Source organism: Schistosoma haematobium, chromosome 3, assembly GCF_000699445.3.
Source record: "Schistosoma haematobium chromosome 3, whole genome shotgun sequence".
NCBI classification, from domain to species: Eukaryota; Metazoa; Platyhelminthes; class Trematoda; order Strigeidida; family Schistosomatidae; genus Schistosoma; species Schistosoma haematobium.
This window is the reverse complement of record NC_067198.1, coordinates 40,142,816-40,157,572: the sequence shown is the minus strand read 5'-3', so window position 1 is coordinate 40,157,572 and position 14,757 is coordinate 40,142,816. Positions and strand designations below refer to the sequence as shown.

At 32.4% G+C, this 14,757-nt stretch overlaps 1 protein-coding gene across 2 annotated transcripts in view; it reads right to left on the bottom strand.

Annotated features, from left to right (window-relative positions):
• The window catches only part of WDR19_1 (WD repeat-containing protein 19), a 43,875-nt gene that overhangs the window by 3,973 nt on the left and 25,145 nt on the right, over positions 1-14,757 (bottom strand). The window contains exons 21-29 of one of the 2 annotated variants that reach the window (XM_051213859.1): positions 13,976-14,075; positions 13,442-13,517; positions 11,655-11,881; positions 9,732-9,946; positions 7,568-7,677; positions 4,862-5,230; positions 3,321-3,402; positions 2,209-2,543; positions 677-753 (exon numbers count right to left, since the gene is read on the bottom strand). In XM_051213859.1, the coding sequence (XP_051069872.1) occupies positions 677-753; positions 2,209-2,543; positions 3,321-3,402; positions 4,862-5,230; positions 7,568-7,677; positions 9,732-9,946; positions 11,655-11,881; positions 13,442-13,517; positions 13,976-14,075 (1,591 nt within the window). Of the gene's footprint in view, positions 1-676; positions 754-2,208; positions 2,544-3,320; positions 3,403-4,861; positions 5,231-7,567; positions 7,678-9,731; positions 9,947-11,654; positions 11,882-12,474; positions 14,076-14,757 lie in introns of those variants that run through there. The other variant, XM_051213860.1, reaches the window with a different exon arrangement.

Sequence of the window (14,757 nt, the reverse complement as noted above, 5' to 3'; positions counted from 1 at the left end):
AGATGAATGACTAAACTACTTTTAGGTCTTACAACTGAGATGGTTTAATACATACAATGTTACACTGAAGACTTGAATGAATCTCTAAATGAACAAAGAAAACGAATTCTATACAAAGTAAATTTACATAAAACGATAATTTAACGTGTCATGATTAGGAACCGCTGAAAAATACCACTTACAGGTTTACTAATCAGGATTCTGATTCTAATTTGGCCTATTTCACGTCTACTATTACCTCGACAACTTAGTGTCCCCAAGTTGACTAATTACACGCCTGACTAGTAATAATGATTTTCGGCCAACAGATCCTCTCTTTGTCTTGCCTTGATCCAAGAAGTAGCAAACAGCCTCTAGGATATTTATATTTCAAACAGACGTGGTTTATATACAAATGTACCAGACTACGATACACCATATAATGAAAAATAACAGTTGTGCATGAACAATCCCAAAAGTACTGTGAATTAGGTAGACTGTAATTAATTGACTAGGAATGGTAAATCGTATGACCGTAGCTGATAGGCTAATCAAAAGATTAAGATAAATGTAATGTGTATACAAAGTAATCCAGTTATTCAGTAATTATACAACAAAGTTATAGTTAATAATAATTCAAAAAAACCTAGTTCCAACTTTTGAAATATTCGTCCTGTTATAATGTAATTGAACTTACTTCATAAGTTCACTGTATAATGCAGGAAATCGGCATCCAGGACATGTGGCGAAATCATTTTTTACAACATGATAACCCTTTTAAAAAAGATAATATTTTAATTATATTAATAAAATAAGAAATTAAATTTCTTGTTGAATCAGTTTATATTGATTAATTTTACTTAAAAAAAACTTTTTTCAGGTAGATATATAACTAATAACTGAGATAGTAACTCACTGATGACAATGGTGGACGGTGGCGCAACATTGTGGATTGGTTGAAGTTAGACATTAACACAGTTGGATGCCAGGTCAGTGGTCTTGATGTTAAGCGCTCCTGCGCAAGACTAGTAGGTCCTGGTTTCGAGTCTTGTGGGGTGGAATCGTGGATGCGCACTGCTGAGGAGTTCTATGCTAGAACAAAACGGTAGTCCAATGCTTCCAGGTTTTCCATGGTGGTCTAGCTTAATTGACTCATGAATTCAACTATTAAGTTACTATAATATCCACAAAACCCTTCTCTGATTATAATATCAATTTAATCGATGTTAATTAACTTATTAAGTTGACAATTATAATTTGAAAGAGTTATTGACATAGTATCTAACAACATTTCTATTACTATAAATAAAAGTGATTCTGATTGAGACCATAAATCGATCAATGTTAGACCACTATTGAAAACATGGTAGCACTGGACGGCCGTTTCGTGGTTTACAGGTTAAGTGTTGGTGCGCGAGACCGAAGGATTTGGATCCCATTTGAAGGATTGTAGATGAGCACTGTTGAGGAGTTTTATACTAGGACGAAATGGACATTCAATGTTTCCAGGTTTTCAGTGGAGGTCTGACAATGACCGATTCATGATCTTAAACAAATCTCAACAATCTCTACCACTCTACACTGATGAAAGTGATTACTTGGATTTTCTCTGTAACAGTGATTCTTTAACAATCGAAAATGTATTAACTATCATTGTTTCGTGTAATTTAAAATGATCTTTTGTTTATTAAATAAAATACTCATTGAGACAATATGAAAACAACCAGCTGTCATCTGAATCAATGTTATACAGCTATTTGTTACGAAGTTATTTGGTTGTTTAGAACGTAGACTGATACTGTAGTGAATGGGAGTAAAACCAATTTATTATTTAATTCAAAACCACACTGTGACTTCGCAACATATAAAGATCATACATGAAATACATCATTTGCATATATTCCTACAGTTTATTTCATCGTTCATCTAATTCTGTTGTTATTCCTATTGCTCTACGTTTTTCTTCGTGTTCTCTTAAGCTTAATCTTATGCTGGCAGGCATTCCACTTCCGATTTGTGTTAAATACTACTTATATCTGTCAAAATAAGAAGTGCATACCACAATACAACGTTGGAATATGAGGTTGTGAGATTGTTCTCAAGAGATCTATGTAGTTCTTTTGTATTGAGAATAGGATTAAACAAGATTCTCCGATAAATTATATTTATTTATATAAGAGTGACGTTCACTTCACATATTATATATTCTCAAGTTACAATTGAACTTACTGTGATCACACAATATGGTATAGTACTTCTGCATTCAGTACAGTATAAACTAGTCTCTAGTAAAGGTGATCCACATGATGGACATGGTGTAGATGTTTCAGTAACAGAATAATTCGTTTGATTTAATATTGAACCATTATCACCTGACGAAACTCCAACATTATCAGTTTTTAAATCAGTTCTACGTACAAGTGTTTCAAACTTACGACGATATTTTACATCTAATTTATCACGATATTCAGGACGTAATAACATTGCAGCATAACTAAAACTTGTTGATTTTAAACCAGCTTTTTGACATTCAATAACAGTACTTGTTAAAATTGGAACAATATCTAAAAAATGAATAATGGTAAGACGAAATTCAGAATCAATTATTTATATTAATTTTGATAACTATCGGAATTCGAGTCGAAACTATAACTACCACTGATACTATCACTAATTCTACTACTCTGGCATTTTTCCTGATAATCTCATTTTAATACGCTAATACGGCATAGCAATTTAAATTAAAGCATATCAATACCAAGCATTGAGTTTGTTATAACTGGCTGGTATCTTGGAAAATTGAATGTCATTGAATAATCTACTGAGTTTTTTCACAATCGAATTTACGAGTCGACCTACGTTAAACTAACACTGAAAACCTGGAAGCACTGGATGACCGTTTTGTCCTAGTATGGGACTTCTCAGCAATGTGCACCTACGATTCCATACACAGGATTTGAACCCAGGATCTTAGACCTCGGTCCGCAACCCTTTACTGATAATTATCATGTGCTAACTAGTGACTGGCTTCAAGATAGATTTCCTGGAGTTCTAGTGAGAAGTCTTGATAAGTGGAGTTCATTTATATCTGTTATGAGGCAGTTACTGAAGACAATAGAAGACGTTTGCGCAATATCGTGGATTAGTTGAAGTTAGACATTAACATTGTTGGATGCCGTCTTAGTGGTCTAGAAGTTAAGTAAATGATTTCACCGAGAACAGAAAATTTTCTTCGCTGAATTCTCTTTATTTTTAAATTAATATGTTTCACATGAAATGAGTAAAATCCTTAATTTACAACATGTTTTATGATTAATTCACTAAAATTTTTTGTAACTCACGAGCAGGAAATTTACTTATACTCTCTGATACACGAATTAACATTTTGGCGCCATGTAAATGTTCACCATTTTTAACATGAACCTTACAAGAGAAATAAATATTTCATAAAAAAATACCATACATATATAAGTAGTAGAAAGGGACACTTTTTGAAGTTACTAATATGGACACATAAGTAGTATAAGTGATGATTTAGGTAAAGTTAAACAAATGAAGAAAATTTTAGTGAAGTTTTATAGTGGCTAATATCAGAATACAGAATGCGTGTCTCGTTGTATTTGAGACTGATGAACTAGATGCAATTACATTCCAGTGTTAATATTTATATCGGGACTCAAACCTATTAGTTTTTGCTTGAAACACCGATTGGATTATGTAGTTTGTTACTGAATCCAGATGTTCACTGCTAGCTTATGAATAACATTATAAATAGCTGGAGATATCGTGAAAATTCAATAAAGATACATATAAGTCTAAAGTGATTAATCAAAGAACATTGTAGCGGATAAAAGCTTAATTATAGATAAATGATAAAATATGTAGATTTCAGTTAGTTTAAAGAAGAACTATGAAGTAAAAGAGTGCCAAAAACAGAGGAACCAAATAAAAGAACGATTTGAAATTTACAATAGAAGTAGATGATTTGTTACCATGGTAAGGAAAAATAAAAACACTGGTTTCTTTTTTAGCAATAATTTCAGAAGAGCACGGCTTATTTTTTAATTGGTCGCCTTAAAAGATTTAGTAGTGTCTACTTTATAATCTGTATACATGAAACATCTCAACGTCGAGCTACTGACCACCGTCGAGTAAATCTCTTCATGAATGCTCTCCAGTACATCCAAAGTAGCACTTGTGTTTGTTCTGCCATTGTAACTGCTTTGGTGGGCAAATAAAAATTTATACACAATTCAGATAAATATATCTGCTAGAATAGAATCTGATCATGAAAACAAGTAATTACCAAAATGATGCATTATTACAAGTTTGTAGACTACAAGTTTATTGTAAATAGCAGATTTATCCGTAACTACTTAAATAACTGCGTAATTTACCTCGTTCAAAATTGTTTGATGAGGTTAATGAAAAATATTACAAACCTATCTCTCTCAAAAGATTTTAATATCCTAACCTTATCGGTCATCATATGTGCTACCGACATCAGTGTTAGATGTTAAGAAAAAATCCTTGTCCCAAGCATAGTTTGCTCCACATGAATCTGTGTTAAATTATAAATCTATTGGGGTACGGGGTGCAAGTCCAAATTTCTAGAGTAGCATTAGGTCCTTCTCAAGTGACAGATATCCTTTAATGTTCATCATCTATAAGCAAAGAGTTTAACTTCAAGGAGCCATGTCAAATACATTTAATCATTCAGGATTGCACCATATACTTGTGTTAAATAACTTAGCCGTACAATTAGACCTGGAGAAAAGCAAGTGTGTGGGGGGGAGCAACACGATATTAAATAGTTTTCATTGACTTATCACAATACACTAGTATAATTTACAATATTTTGTAGACAAAACTAATAACATACCTTTGCAAGTATATAAGAATGTAACAAAGTTAAATTTTCAAACATTTCAAATGGAACATGGATATTTCTTTGTCTTAATTCTTGTACCATACTGAACAACAAATCATGTGCATTTCGATAATTTCCATTGATTTGTTCTTCATTAGCTATAATCACAGCTGTTCTAGCCGCTTCTTTATATTGTTTTAAAACCATATATAAACGAAATAAGTATCTGGCATCTTTCACTATACCATCAGTTTCACCCATTAAATAAACAATAACTAAATGTGTTAAACGACTATCATTAGCTTCACCAACTACTTCAAGTGCTAAATCGATAGCTGGACTATTTTCTCGATAAGGTACATGAAGTAAATGTTTGATGGCCTAGAATAACATTCAAAAGAAATTACAGTACAATAAAAATGTAAACCGTGTCTTACAGATAAAATAAGTACTAAGTATAACAGCTGTGTTAGCTGAGCATTTTCCAGTGGTAAAGCTTTATTTTATAGCATGTAGTGGTGTAAGCTCTGAATTGTGTGGGGTGAACCAGTTCGTTTCAAAGGAGATGAAATTACTGAAATAATTAACCGCAAAATAAATGCCATAATGAAGATTGCTTATCGAAGCAATAAGACTGATAATCCTATGAGGAATAAAACTGCTCCTTAAAGCAAATGCAAATCGGCAGATCCTTTATTCTCAGTATGTCCAATTGCATTTATCCATTTACACGTATGTGGTAGGGCACATACAATGGCAGAACAGGGTGAAGGGTATAAGTTTTCATTTCCGGAAACGTTGCAAAGTAAATGAGACTGACATGTGCAACGGATCTATATAATGCAATAGCTAGGCATCCAGTGTATAAAGAGAATATTATTGACATCTCTCAATTCATCAAAATTATCAGCAAACAAAATAACTCAGCTTCTCTTCGTTTCTCTGAAGCGATTTTAAAGCACAAAATATATTTGTGTGTCCAGAAAGTAACAGTAATTAAGTTATCATTACCTTGATTAATTAAAATTTTCCATTAAACCATCTGCAATTAACATTAGTTACTGTATCAGCTCTATGTTTATGAATCCCATCTTCGAATAACCTCACGCTTGCTTTTCATATATATAATTCACTTACGTTCATTGTTTCTTAATTTGTACTGGTTTTTCGAGAATATCCATTTGTAATAAATACTACTTCACATTTATACAAGGTCTTCCGAAAACAACTTTACTTGAATAGTAACAATGTGCAGATTAATGACTAGCTTCGAGTTCAGTTTCTTCCTCTGCAAACTCCCTTGGAGTGAATTAGTTCCTAGCACTGATTGTATGGTTGTCAATTTTAAAATGTTTTTTAAATGCCAATTTGTTGATTTCAGCCTAAGACATGAAAAGTATCTGAACACTGTATTCGAATCGCATGAAGTTTATACTAAGGAAGATCCTGAAATAACAGCTATGTCAAGTAGCGATTATCTCTCTGCAAGTTTTCTCTTCTGTTCACTATTGATCTTTCCATGAAAGAACTTTTTTATGACATTATATAAAAAGGCTAAATTATTTTAGCATTAGTCGAGACTAATGTTTACTATTTGCAAATTCTTGTATATCACATATTATGTTATACAGTCCCTTATTATTTTTTTTCTGTTGTGTAGTGTTGACAGAAGTCGGTAAGGTGAATCGTGATTCAACTTTCATCTTTGAAATGTCATTATGAATGAATATTTGAAATCTTTCAAACTGGCAAGTTTTATTTTATCAGATACAGATTGTCCACTTCATTTATATCTCTCTTGTTTATATTCCAGCAGAACGAGAGGTATACACATTAGCATATGTAGGTCCAAAAGCTCTACAACATCGTATCGCGAACATGTAAAATGAAACGAAAAGATTGTGAGAGCTAACATAATCAAATCTTATACGCTGTTGTTCAGATCCTGATTTTTGTAGAAATATTTAATTTAATTTAATATAAATTTACATACTTGGTCTGTGAATATATATTAAACTCATGAACAGATAAATGTTAGATCACCATTGAAAACATGACAGCATTGGACGGGTGTGACTCAATTACCTACTGAAGATAATGAGAGATAGTTGCACAATATCGTGGACTACTTGAATTTAGACATTAACACTATTGGATGCTGGATCAATGGTCTAGTGTTTGAGAGTTCGCATGCGATACTGAAGGTCATGGTTTCAATTCCTGCGTACGGAGTCGTAGATTCGCACCGCTGAGAAGTCTCATACTGGGACGAAACGAATGTTCCATACTCTCAGGTTTTCATTGGTCGTTTAACATTGATCCGTTCATGATTTTAATGAAAATCTATAATTCTGTACTGACGGATATATCTACATCTATATATATATATATAACGTACAACAAAGGTAGGAGGAACCTAGTGAAACGTTGTACACTGAGAACTCCACATTATTATTAACAAGTAATATTGAATAAACCGATCATTATTATTATTTTTAAATCTTAATGAAAACATTGAATCGATGGAGTGATTGGCATTAGAAATTAAAGTTATCGATAGGTAGCGGTTAACAATCACCTGATTATTTCGGAAATTTCGGGAACCGAAGTTGGTATTAGTATAATATAAATCATTATTAGTGATTAAGATCATAGTCGAATAATTTTGTAGTGTAAATATTAACTCATTTAATGTAAATTAGTTGTGTGTAATTTTACCTTTTCATATTGTTTAGCTAATAAATAATATTTACCAGCTAAATACCAATTCTTTTCATTTTCAAAATAACATGCAATATTTTGATATTCACTGACAGATGCATTCAAACCTAAAATACAATTAAACAAATGGGTTAATGGATAAATATACATTTAAAAAATATTTTGTTTTAAATATAACAGTCAATCTATTAACAGTGATTTGTTAAATTACTGATTAAATATCATTAGTAGTATAATATTAGTCCGAATACACCAAATTGTATTGATATAATGGTTACAGATTTCTGACAACAAAGAAAAAAAAACACAAATTCTTAAGATGTTATTTCATCTATTTAAGTCAGTCATTTTATGACGTTGTAAGAATATAGAATTGTAAAACAGTTAAGTACATAAGATTCCCTTAGTTTACAAATGTATATAAATTTATGTGCACGCATTAGTGATTTATTTTGTGAAGGAAATAACTTCTAGTTATGAAGCTATCAAATGAAACTTTTAATTTATTTTCTTATTTTTTTTAAAGGATTTTAGTGGTAAATAAGTCTCCAAAATCGATAGTTCTGTGAGTTTTCGATATTTGATACTGAGCTTAATAATTTAACCGGACACAACTAACTGAAGGTGCTCCGTCACTCATACACACCAGATCACGAGTGGGTATATCATGCTACACATCCCTTGCAACTGCTGGCCAGCTTAGACAAAACGTTTCTTGACACATAGATAGCCTTCCGAATACGACTTCGAACTCCTTAATTTGTGACTATTGATTTGACTGAGTTTGTACAATTCAATTATAAAGATGCTGTCGAACTCCGAATACCAGATTCTGGATTTTGGAGCGAAATTCATCCATGCATTTGGCTAAATAGCGTTTTGGCATTTTAGCTGATATCAGTTCGTGATGAAAGCCATAAATCTAATTCTTAACCCTGACCATCTACTGTGAATTCTAATCATAATTCTTCACACTGGTTTATGACTGTCGTTTAGCCCTAGTTTGTAGGAAGGAATTCTCAAAGTCACTATAGCGTCTCTCAAAGGCCGTCCGTAGATTATAGTCTCACCCATGTTTACTAATAAATTGTCTGAAGAGTTAGGGAGATTGAATTAATAGAGAAATATAGTTGTTCATCTACCAATAGAGGGGTATCATGCGTGGAAATCGTTATCTACAATTTTCTGGTTCATGATTTTTAGCGAGGTTCTTTACGCAGTAAGGTTGCTAACTTCACATACCTAGACTTCTTCGTCTACTCAGGTATAGGATCAGGAGTAGCCCAATAGGGGCCTTGGACGAAGTTTGTTATCTATATTGTCATTCTTAAGACACCAGTTTGCCTACTATTCAGTGACGGGATGAAAAAATCATTTCTTTGTTGATTTACAATTGGCAGAGCAAATCGAAACAAACACTAATTGATTTGCGTGTTTTGTACAAACTCTATGGAAAAAAATAGTGAAAATTTGATATGTTTAACACTGTCGTTCTTACTCTTTGATGACCGAAAGAATATTTTTTGGAAATTTCAAACATTCTAAGCACTTAACAAAGGTATTTCACACAAACATTTTATCTAATGAAACATAAAATGTCATTTATTTTTCAAATTTAGTATTTGAATTCTTGAGTCGATCTAAGACAGACCACCAATGAAAATCTGAAAGCACCGGTCGATCGTTTCGTCCTAGTGCGGAACTTCTCATCAGTGAGTCAGCATGTGGGACTCAGACCCAGAACTTTTGGTTTAGCGCGTGAACGCTTAACATCCGGACTACTGAGTCGGCATTCAATGGATGTTGATGTCTAACTCTAATCGATCCATGATCCTTCACAACCCTTCATTCATTGTCTGAAGTGGATAACTGTCTCCACCTGACACGGATGGAGTCCACTGGTCACGGCTTAACACTAGAACTCCAGGAAATCCATATTGAAGCTAGTCACTAGTGAGCATATGATTATTATCAGAATGGGGATTTTTGAAAACTAGTAATTTTAATAGTTGAATTCATGAGGCTATCTAAGCTAGATCATCACTGAAAACCTGTAACATCAGTCTTTTTTGTTGGAAGGGAGAGCATTTGATTAACTCACCCCTTTACTTTAATTAACATTCACTGAATGGAATAATAACAATAAAAGAATTAATCATACCGATAGCCTCTGCATACAATTCCATTTTTTTATGTTTTCTTGCTAAATCAAATGCAATATTGAAACATTTGGATATTACAAGAAATTGTATGGCTTTAGTTTGATCATTATTTCTAATGAAATATTGTGCAATCATTTTAGCACCCTCGATACTATGCGATTTATTTAGTATACGAATAGCTTCATTAGGATTATTCAACTTTTCAAGTTGTAATCTAGAATGAAAAACAAACGTGAAAATGTAGGTTATTATTTTTATCACTGAAATATTTACATTGTATTGTGTGCTTGTTTCACCGGAGGTGATTAGCAGATATTATTGAGAAAACCATCAAACCATATCTGAAGTAAGCCCTTACTTGGAATTTTTGAAGTAGAAAGAAAGAAAGCAGAACAAAGAACACATTTAGTCGAGAATTGGAGGAAGACATCAAAAGAATGAATAGCACTTGGAAGCAATTGGAAAGGGAAGTCTAGGACAGAGTTGGTTAGAGAATCGTGGTCGGTTGCCTGTGTTTCACTAGAAGTATCAAACGCAAGTGTTGTATATGTTTTACGATAGAATTTATTCATGAAAATAGCGATTAGAACTTATACTATTTGCTATTGTACAATGCTGACATCTAGACTTCGAAATAAAAAACGTACATACATTATTTCGGTTATCTAATTATATGTCGAAAAAGACATCTTAATATCTTAGATTTACTTGCGTTTGAATATCAAACATCTAACTCGTTCATATATTTTACAAAGATGATGTTGAAAAGTAGAATTTGCATTTACAATTTCTTCACTAGTAGTGAATAAGCTCAAAGGATTATACTTGAAAAATATCCAAATATCCGACGATATCATATCGTCAGCTGTATTACAGACCAGTACCTTTAAATAAACCTCAACAGGTCTGTATAGAAAATTTTCCTTTTCCGTGAAGTAGAATATAAACCTACTTGTTTTAAACAAGGACAGTAGTCTTAACTAAGTTCTCTATGAACTACAACTGTAACTCAGAACAAAATTCACGTTACTCAGTTTGGAAAGAGATTATTTACTTGTGCTTCAGTTGAACGGACATGTAGAAACTTCTCAACACTTTAAATAATCGTCAATATTTGGACGGCTAGTTTGACAGAAATTAAGTGTCAATTATGTAGAAGACAGTATATGTAAGAATCCGTCGGTAAATCCCAACTGTCTGATCGTGTTCCTTGAAATGGTATAACTCACAGGCTTGAGACGTCAGGTATGTATCATTTTGATCCAACAGTTCTTTATAAAAATGAAGTAAGTTTTCTTGATTGAAAGTACTTTTTCTTGATGGTACCTATACTCGAGCTGTACGCCGTATTATATACTTATTCATTACTTTTTTAATTAATGTCCCTTTACTTTTTCGTTCTCTTCACGACGTTATCTCTTTAGTTTGCTTATCGTATAGCATTTATGGTACATAATCGTACCAGATTTTATATGTATTCAATAAATAATTGATATTAAAATGCAATTTACTTCAAACATTTTTTAACGTTTAAAATCTTTGTTCTTTAAAAATAAAGTTCGTACACGAGACCGAAGGTCTTATCTTGGGTTCCATTATCAGTTGCAGGGTCATGGATGAGCAGTGTTGGCGAGTTTTACATCAGGACAAAATAGCAGTCTAGTGTCTCTAAACTTTCATCGGTTGTCTAACTGTGATTCATGATCGAAATAAGATTCAATAATATTCACAAATCGACACTGACAAACAGATTATCATTGGATCTAAGTTAAACAAAATTAATTCGACTTTAATTCATTTATGTTAACTGTAATTTAATATCGACCAACTTAAGAACAGTAAAACATATTGACTTGTTAAAATCATCACTTTTATTCATTTTATATTTTAATCAAATTTAATTGTATATACAATAAATTCACCTTATTACTGAATCGAAATCATGTGCTGCTTCATAAGCTTCAACTGCATCTTTGTACGCTCCATCAGTTTCACGTGCTTTGGCATATTGTAAATGTAATCGTGGTGTATTTGTAACATGCATTAATAATTCACTAACTTTTATATAATTTTTACATTTCAGATTAACAGTTACTGCTGATTCATAACATCCAGCTAATTCGTATAGATTAGCCGCTTCTTTCCAATGCTATTTCAATATAATAAAAATAATAATTTTAAGAAAAAAAATAAACTAAATGAGGGTAATTTCAGATAAATTACGAAATTATAAAATACATCTTTTTAGCGGCAAGACTACAATTTGTGAACGAACCAATCAGATTTAAGATAGCAGGTCTCAAATTTCGGCGCGAAATTCACTCACTCATAATCTTAATTCCTCACACTGGTTTATGGCTCTCATTTAACCCTAGTAATTAGGAGGGTATTCCAAGGTCATTTTGGTGTTGCTCAAAGGTCGTTCATAAATGATAGCCTCACCAAAATATTATATTACTTGGTCGCCACTTGGTCACGTAATTCACATCGATTACAATCAGGTAGTCTGCATGTGCTAATATGACTCAGATCAATATTCAATGATTAATGCAATATCTTGTTTGACCAGCTCTAAATTTTCTTCAACCTATTTCTACACTGTGGAGACTGTGTATCAACATACTGATCTTATTTGTTTTCAAAGAAATGGTGGTTCCAACCGACAGTGATCAGATAAAATGATAAATGTATGCGATTCTAGATCATTAGTGTTCTGTATAACGACATTGCTTAAGTTTGGACCAATGGAAACCTGAGCTTTGACTATAAACTAACGTCGTTTTATGGAATATATTGAATAGTCGAATTCATGAATCAAATGAAGTTAGACCACCATGGCCGTTTCTTCCAAGAACGGGACTCCTCAGTAACGCGCATCCACGGCCCCGCCTCGCGAGATTCGAATTCCAGGTTTTCCATGGTGATCTAGCTTTAATCACTCTTATATCCACAAAAACCCTCTCTGAATATATTGAATAGATCTGTATACAGACCTAGGTCAATAAGGTAGTAAATATTTGTTAACGATAAATTTCTATGTGGCAATTATGGACATGTTACTGATCTTCTTGGTTTACTCCAGATGTTCGCAAATTTTAGATCATGAAATTCGGTGAAAAGCGTATAAAAATGTGTACATAATTTATAGATCATAGTTACCACTTTGCATGATTCTTGCATAACGTGCATCGGCAATTTTATAATTTCAGAAAATTCATTTTATGCATTTTACATCACTCTTGAATAATTTTCATTGATAACGGATGGATTGTAATTATCATTGGAATGTAGGATTCTAGTTTCATTCTATCTGGGACTCGTCAGGTGGATGTATTTACATTCCAGTGTTGATGTTTATTTCATGACTTGAGTCAAAAATAGAAAGAAAGGCTCACCCTGGCACTCACCTTTGGCCACAATTCATCTATTCTTCAAATATTGTGATGAAATGGGGATATCGATGCTATTTGCACATACATTAACAAATCCTGGTCAAAATTCAGTCTTGAATATCAACAATGGGATAATTCAATCACCTACTGATTGTTATTGAGTAGTCATAAGACACAATTTAGGATGTTTCTATCCATCGATCACAAATACTTTAGAGACATTACAATGAAACAAACATAAACTTAAAGGGATTTAATAGGTCGAAAACAAAATTACATTCATATAATTTTTAATGTTATTCATTGATTCAACTCACTTTACACTTTTCTAAAATATCAGCACATTCTTTTTGTAGACTAGAATTTCCACTTGTGGAAGCCAATTCAATACCTCTGAGAGTAGGATTCAAGTAGTTAAATTTTCAAGTAAGATAAAAATTAAAGAAAAGACATTGAAAAAGAAACATACTTTCTATGTCATTGTTGAATGATTTTCAAAATTAGTAAGATACACATAAACATTATTTTATAAATCTTTTAAAGAAATTTTATGAAACAAATCTCATTATCTTGAATTCAAGTCTTGCCTGTAGAGTCGTGGATGTGCACTGCTGAAGAGTCCCATACCAGTCCATACCAGTACGTCCAAGCTTCCAATGGTGGTCTAACTTAGATCAATCCGTGAATTTAACTTATATATGTTTAAAGAAAACGAATGCATTAATTCTTACTACAGCTTGTAAAAATAGACAGTTATCAAATCAGAAAATTATAACCAATTCAAATATAAAAAGCTTATTTAATTATTTAATAATACTAAATACATTTTAAAAATTATCAAAACAAAATACCTTTTTAAATCGCCAAGACGAATGGCGTTTCGTGCAATACCAGCATTACACAAATTGATATGTTTTGACCATTCTTCTTTATTGTAATCATATCTTTTTTCTAAAAAAATGTATCAACGATACTTGGAATAAAATGTTTTGGAAAAACAATTAAATGTTTTTGATTTTGCATTGGTAACATTCAAGGATGAAATCAATCAGTCTGTGTTGTCATACCTGCATTCTTGGCGGTTTGCTTCGATGAATGTTAATGTTACACATCTTAGTATATTTAGCATATGACGAGTTGTGGAATTAAGCACATACATTTCGTTCTATGTGAGGCTCGTCAAATAAATAAACCTAAATCCTTGTGTTGTTGTTAACACAGGGACTTGAAACTTGTACATTTCGTTTTAAACGCTCAATGGATTATCCACGAGTCCTGAATTCTACTGATAACCAAATACCAAATACATTAAACCTGTAACATTACACTATTCCGAGGAGATTTGTTCGGGATTTGCATATGGCATTAGAGACTAATTGATTTCAGTTCCGAATATCAGCAGCGTGGAATTACTAACATCTTCAACATTCTGAACACGTTACGCATTATTTTGATTCAATGGCTCAGTGGATAACACATAGGGCGTTTGAAACTATGAGCATTGGGTTCATGTTCCAACGTGGACAACAATACTGGAGTTTATGTACATCTATCTGATAAACCCCATATAGGACCAAACTAGCATTTGGGATTTGACAAACGACCAAATAACAAATAAACCAAAAAATTCATA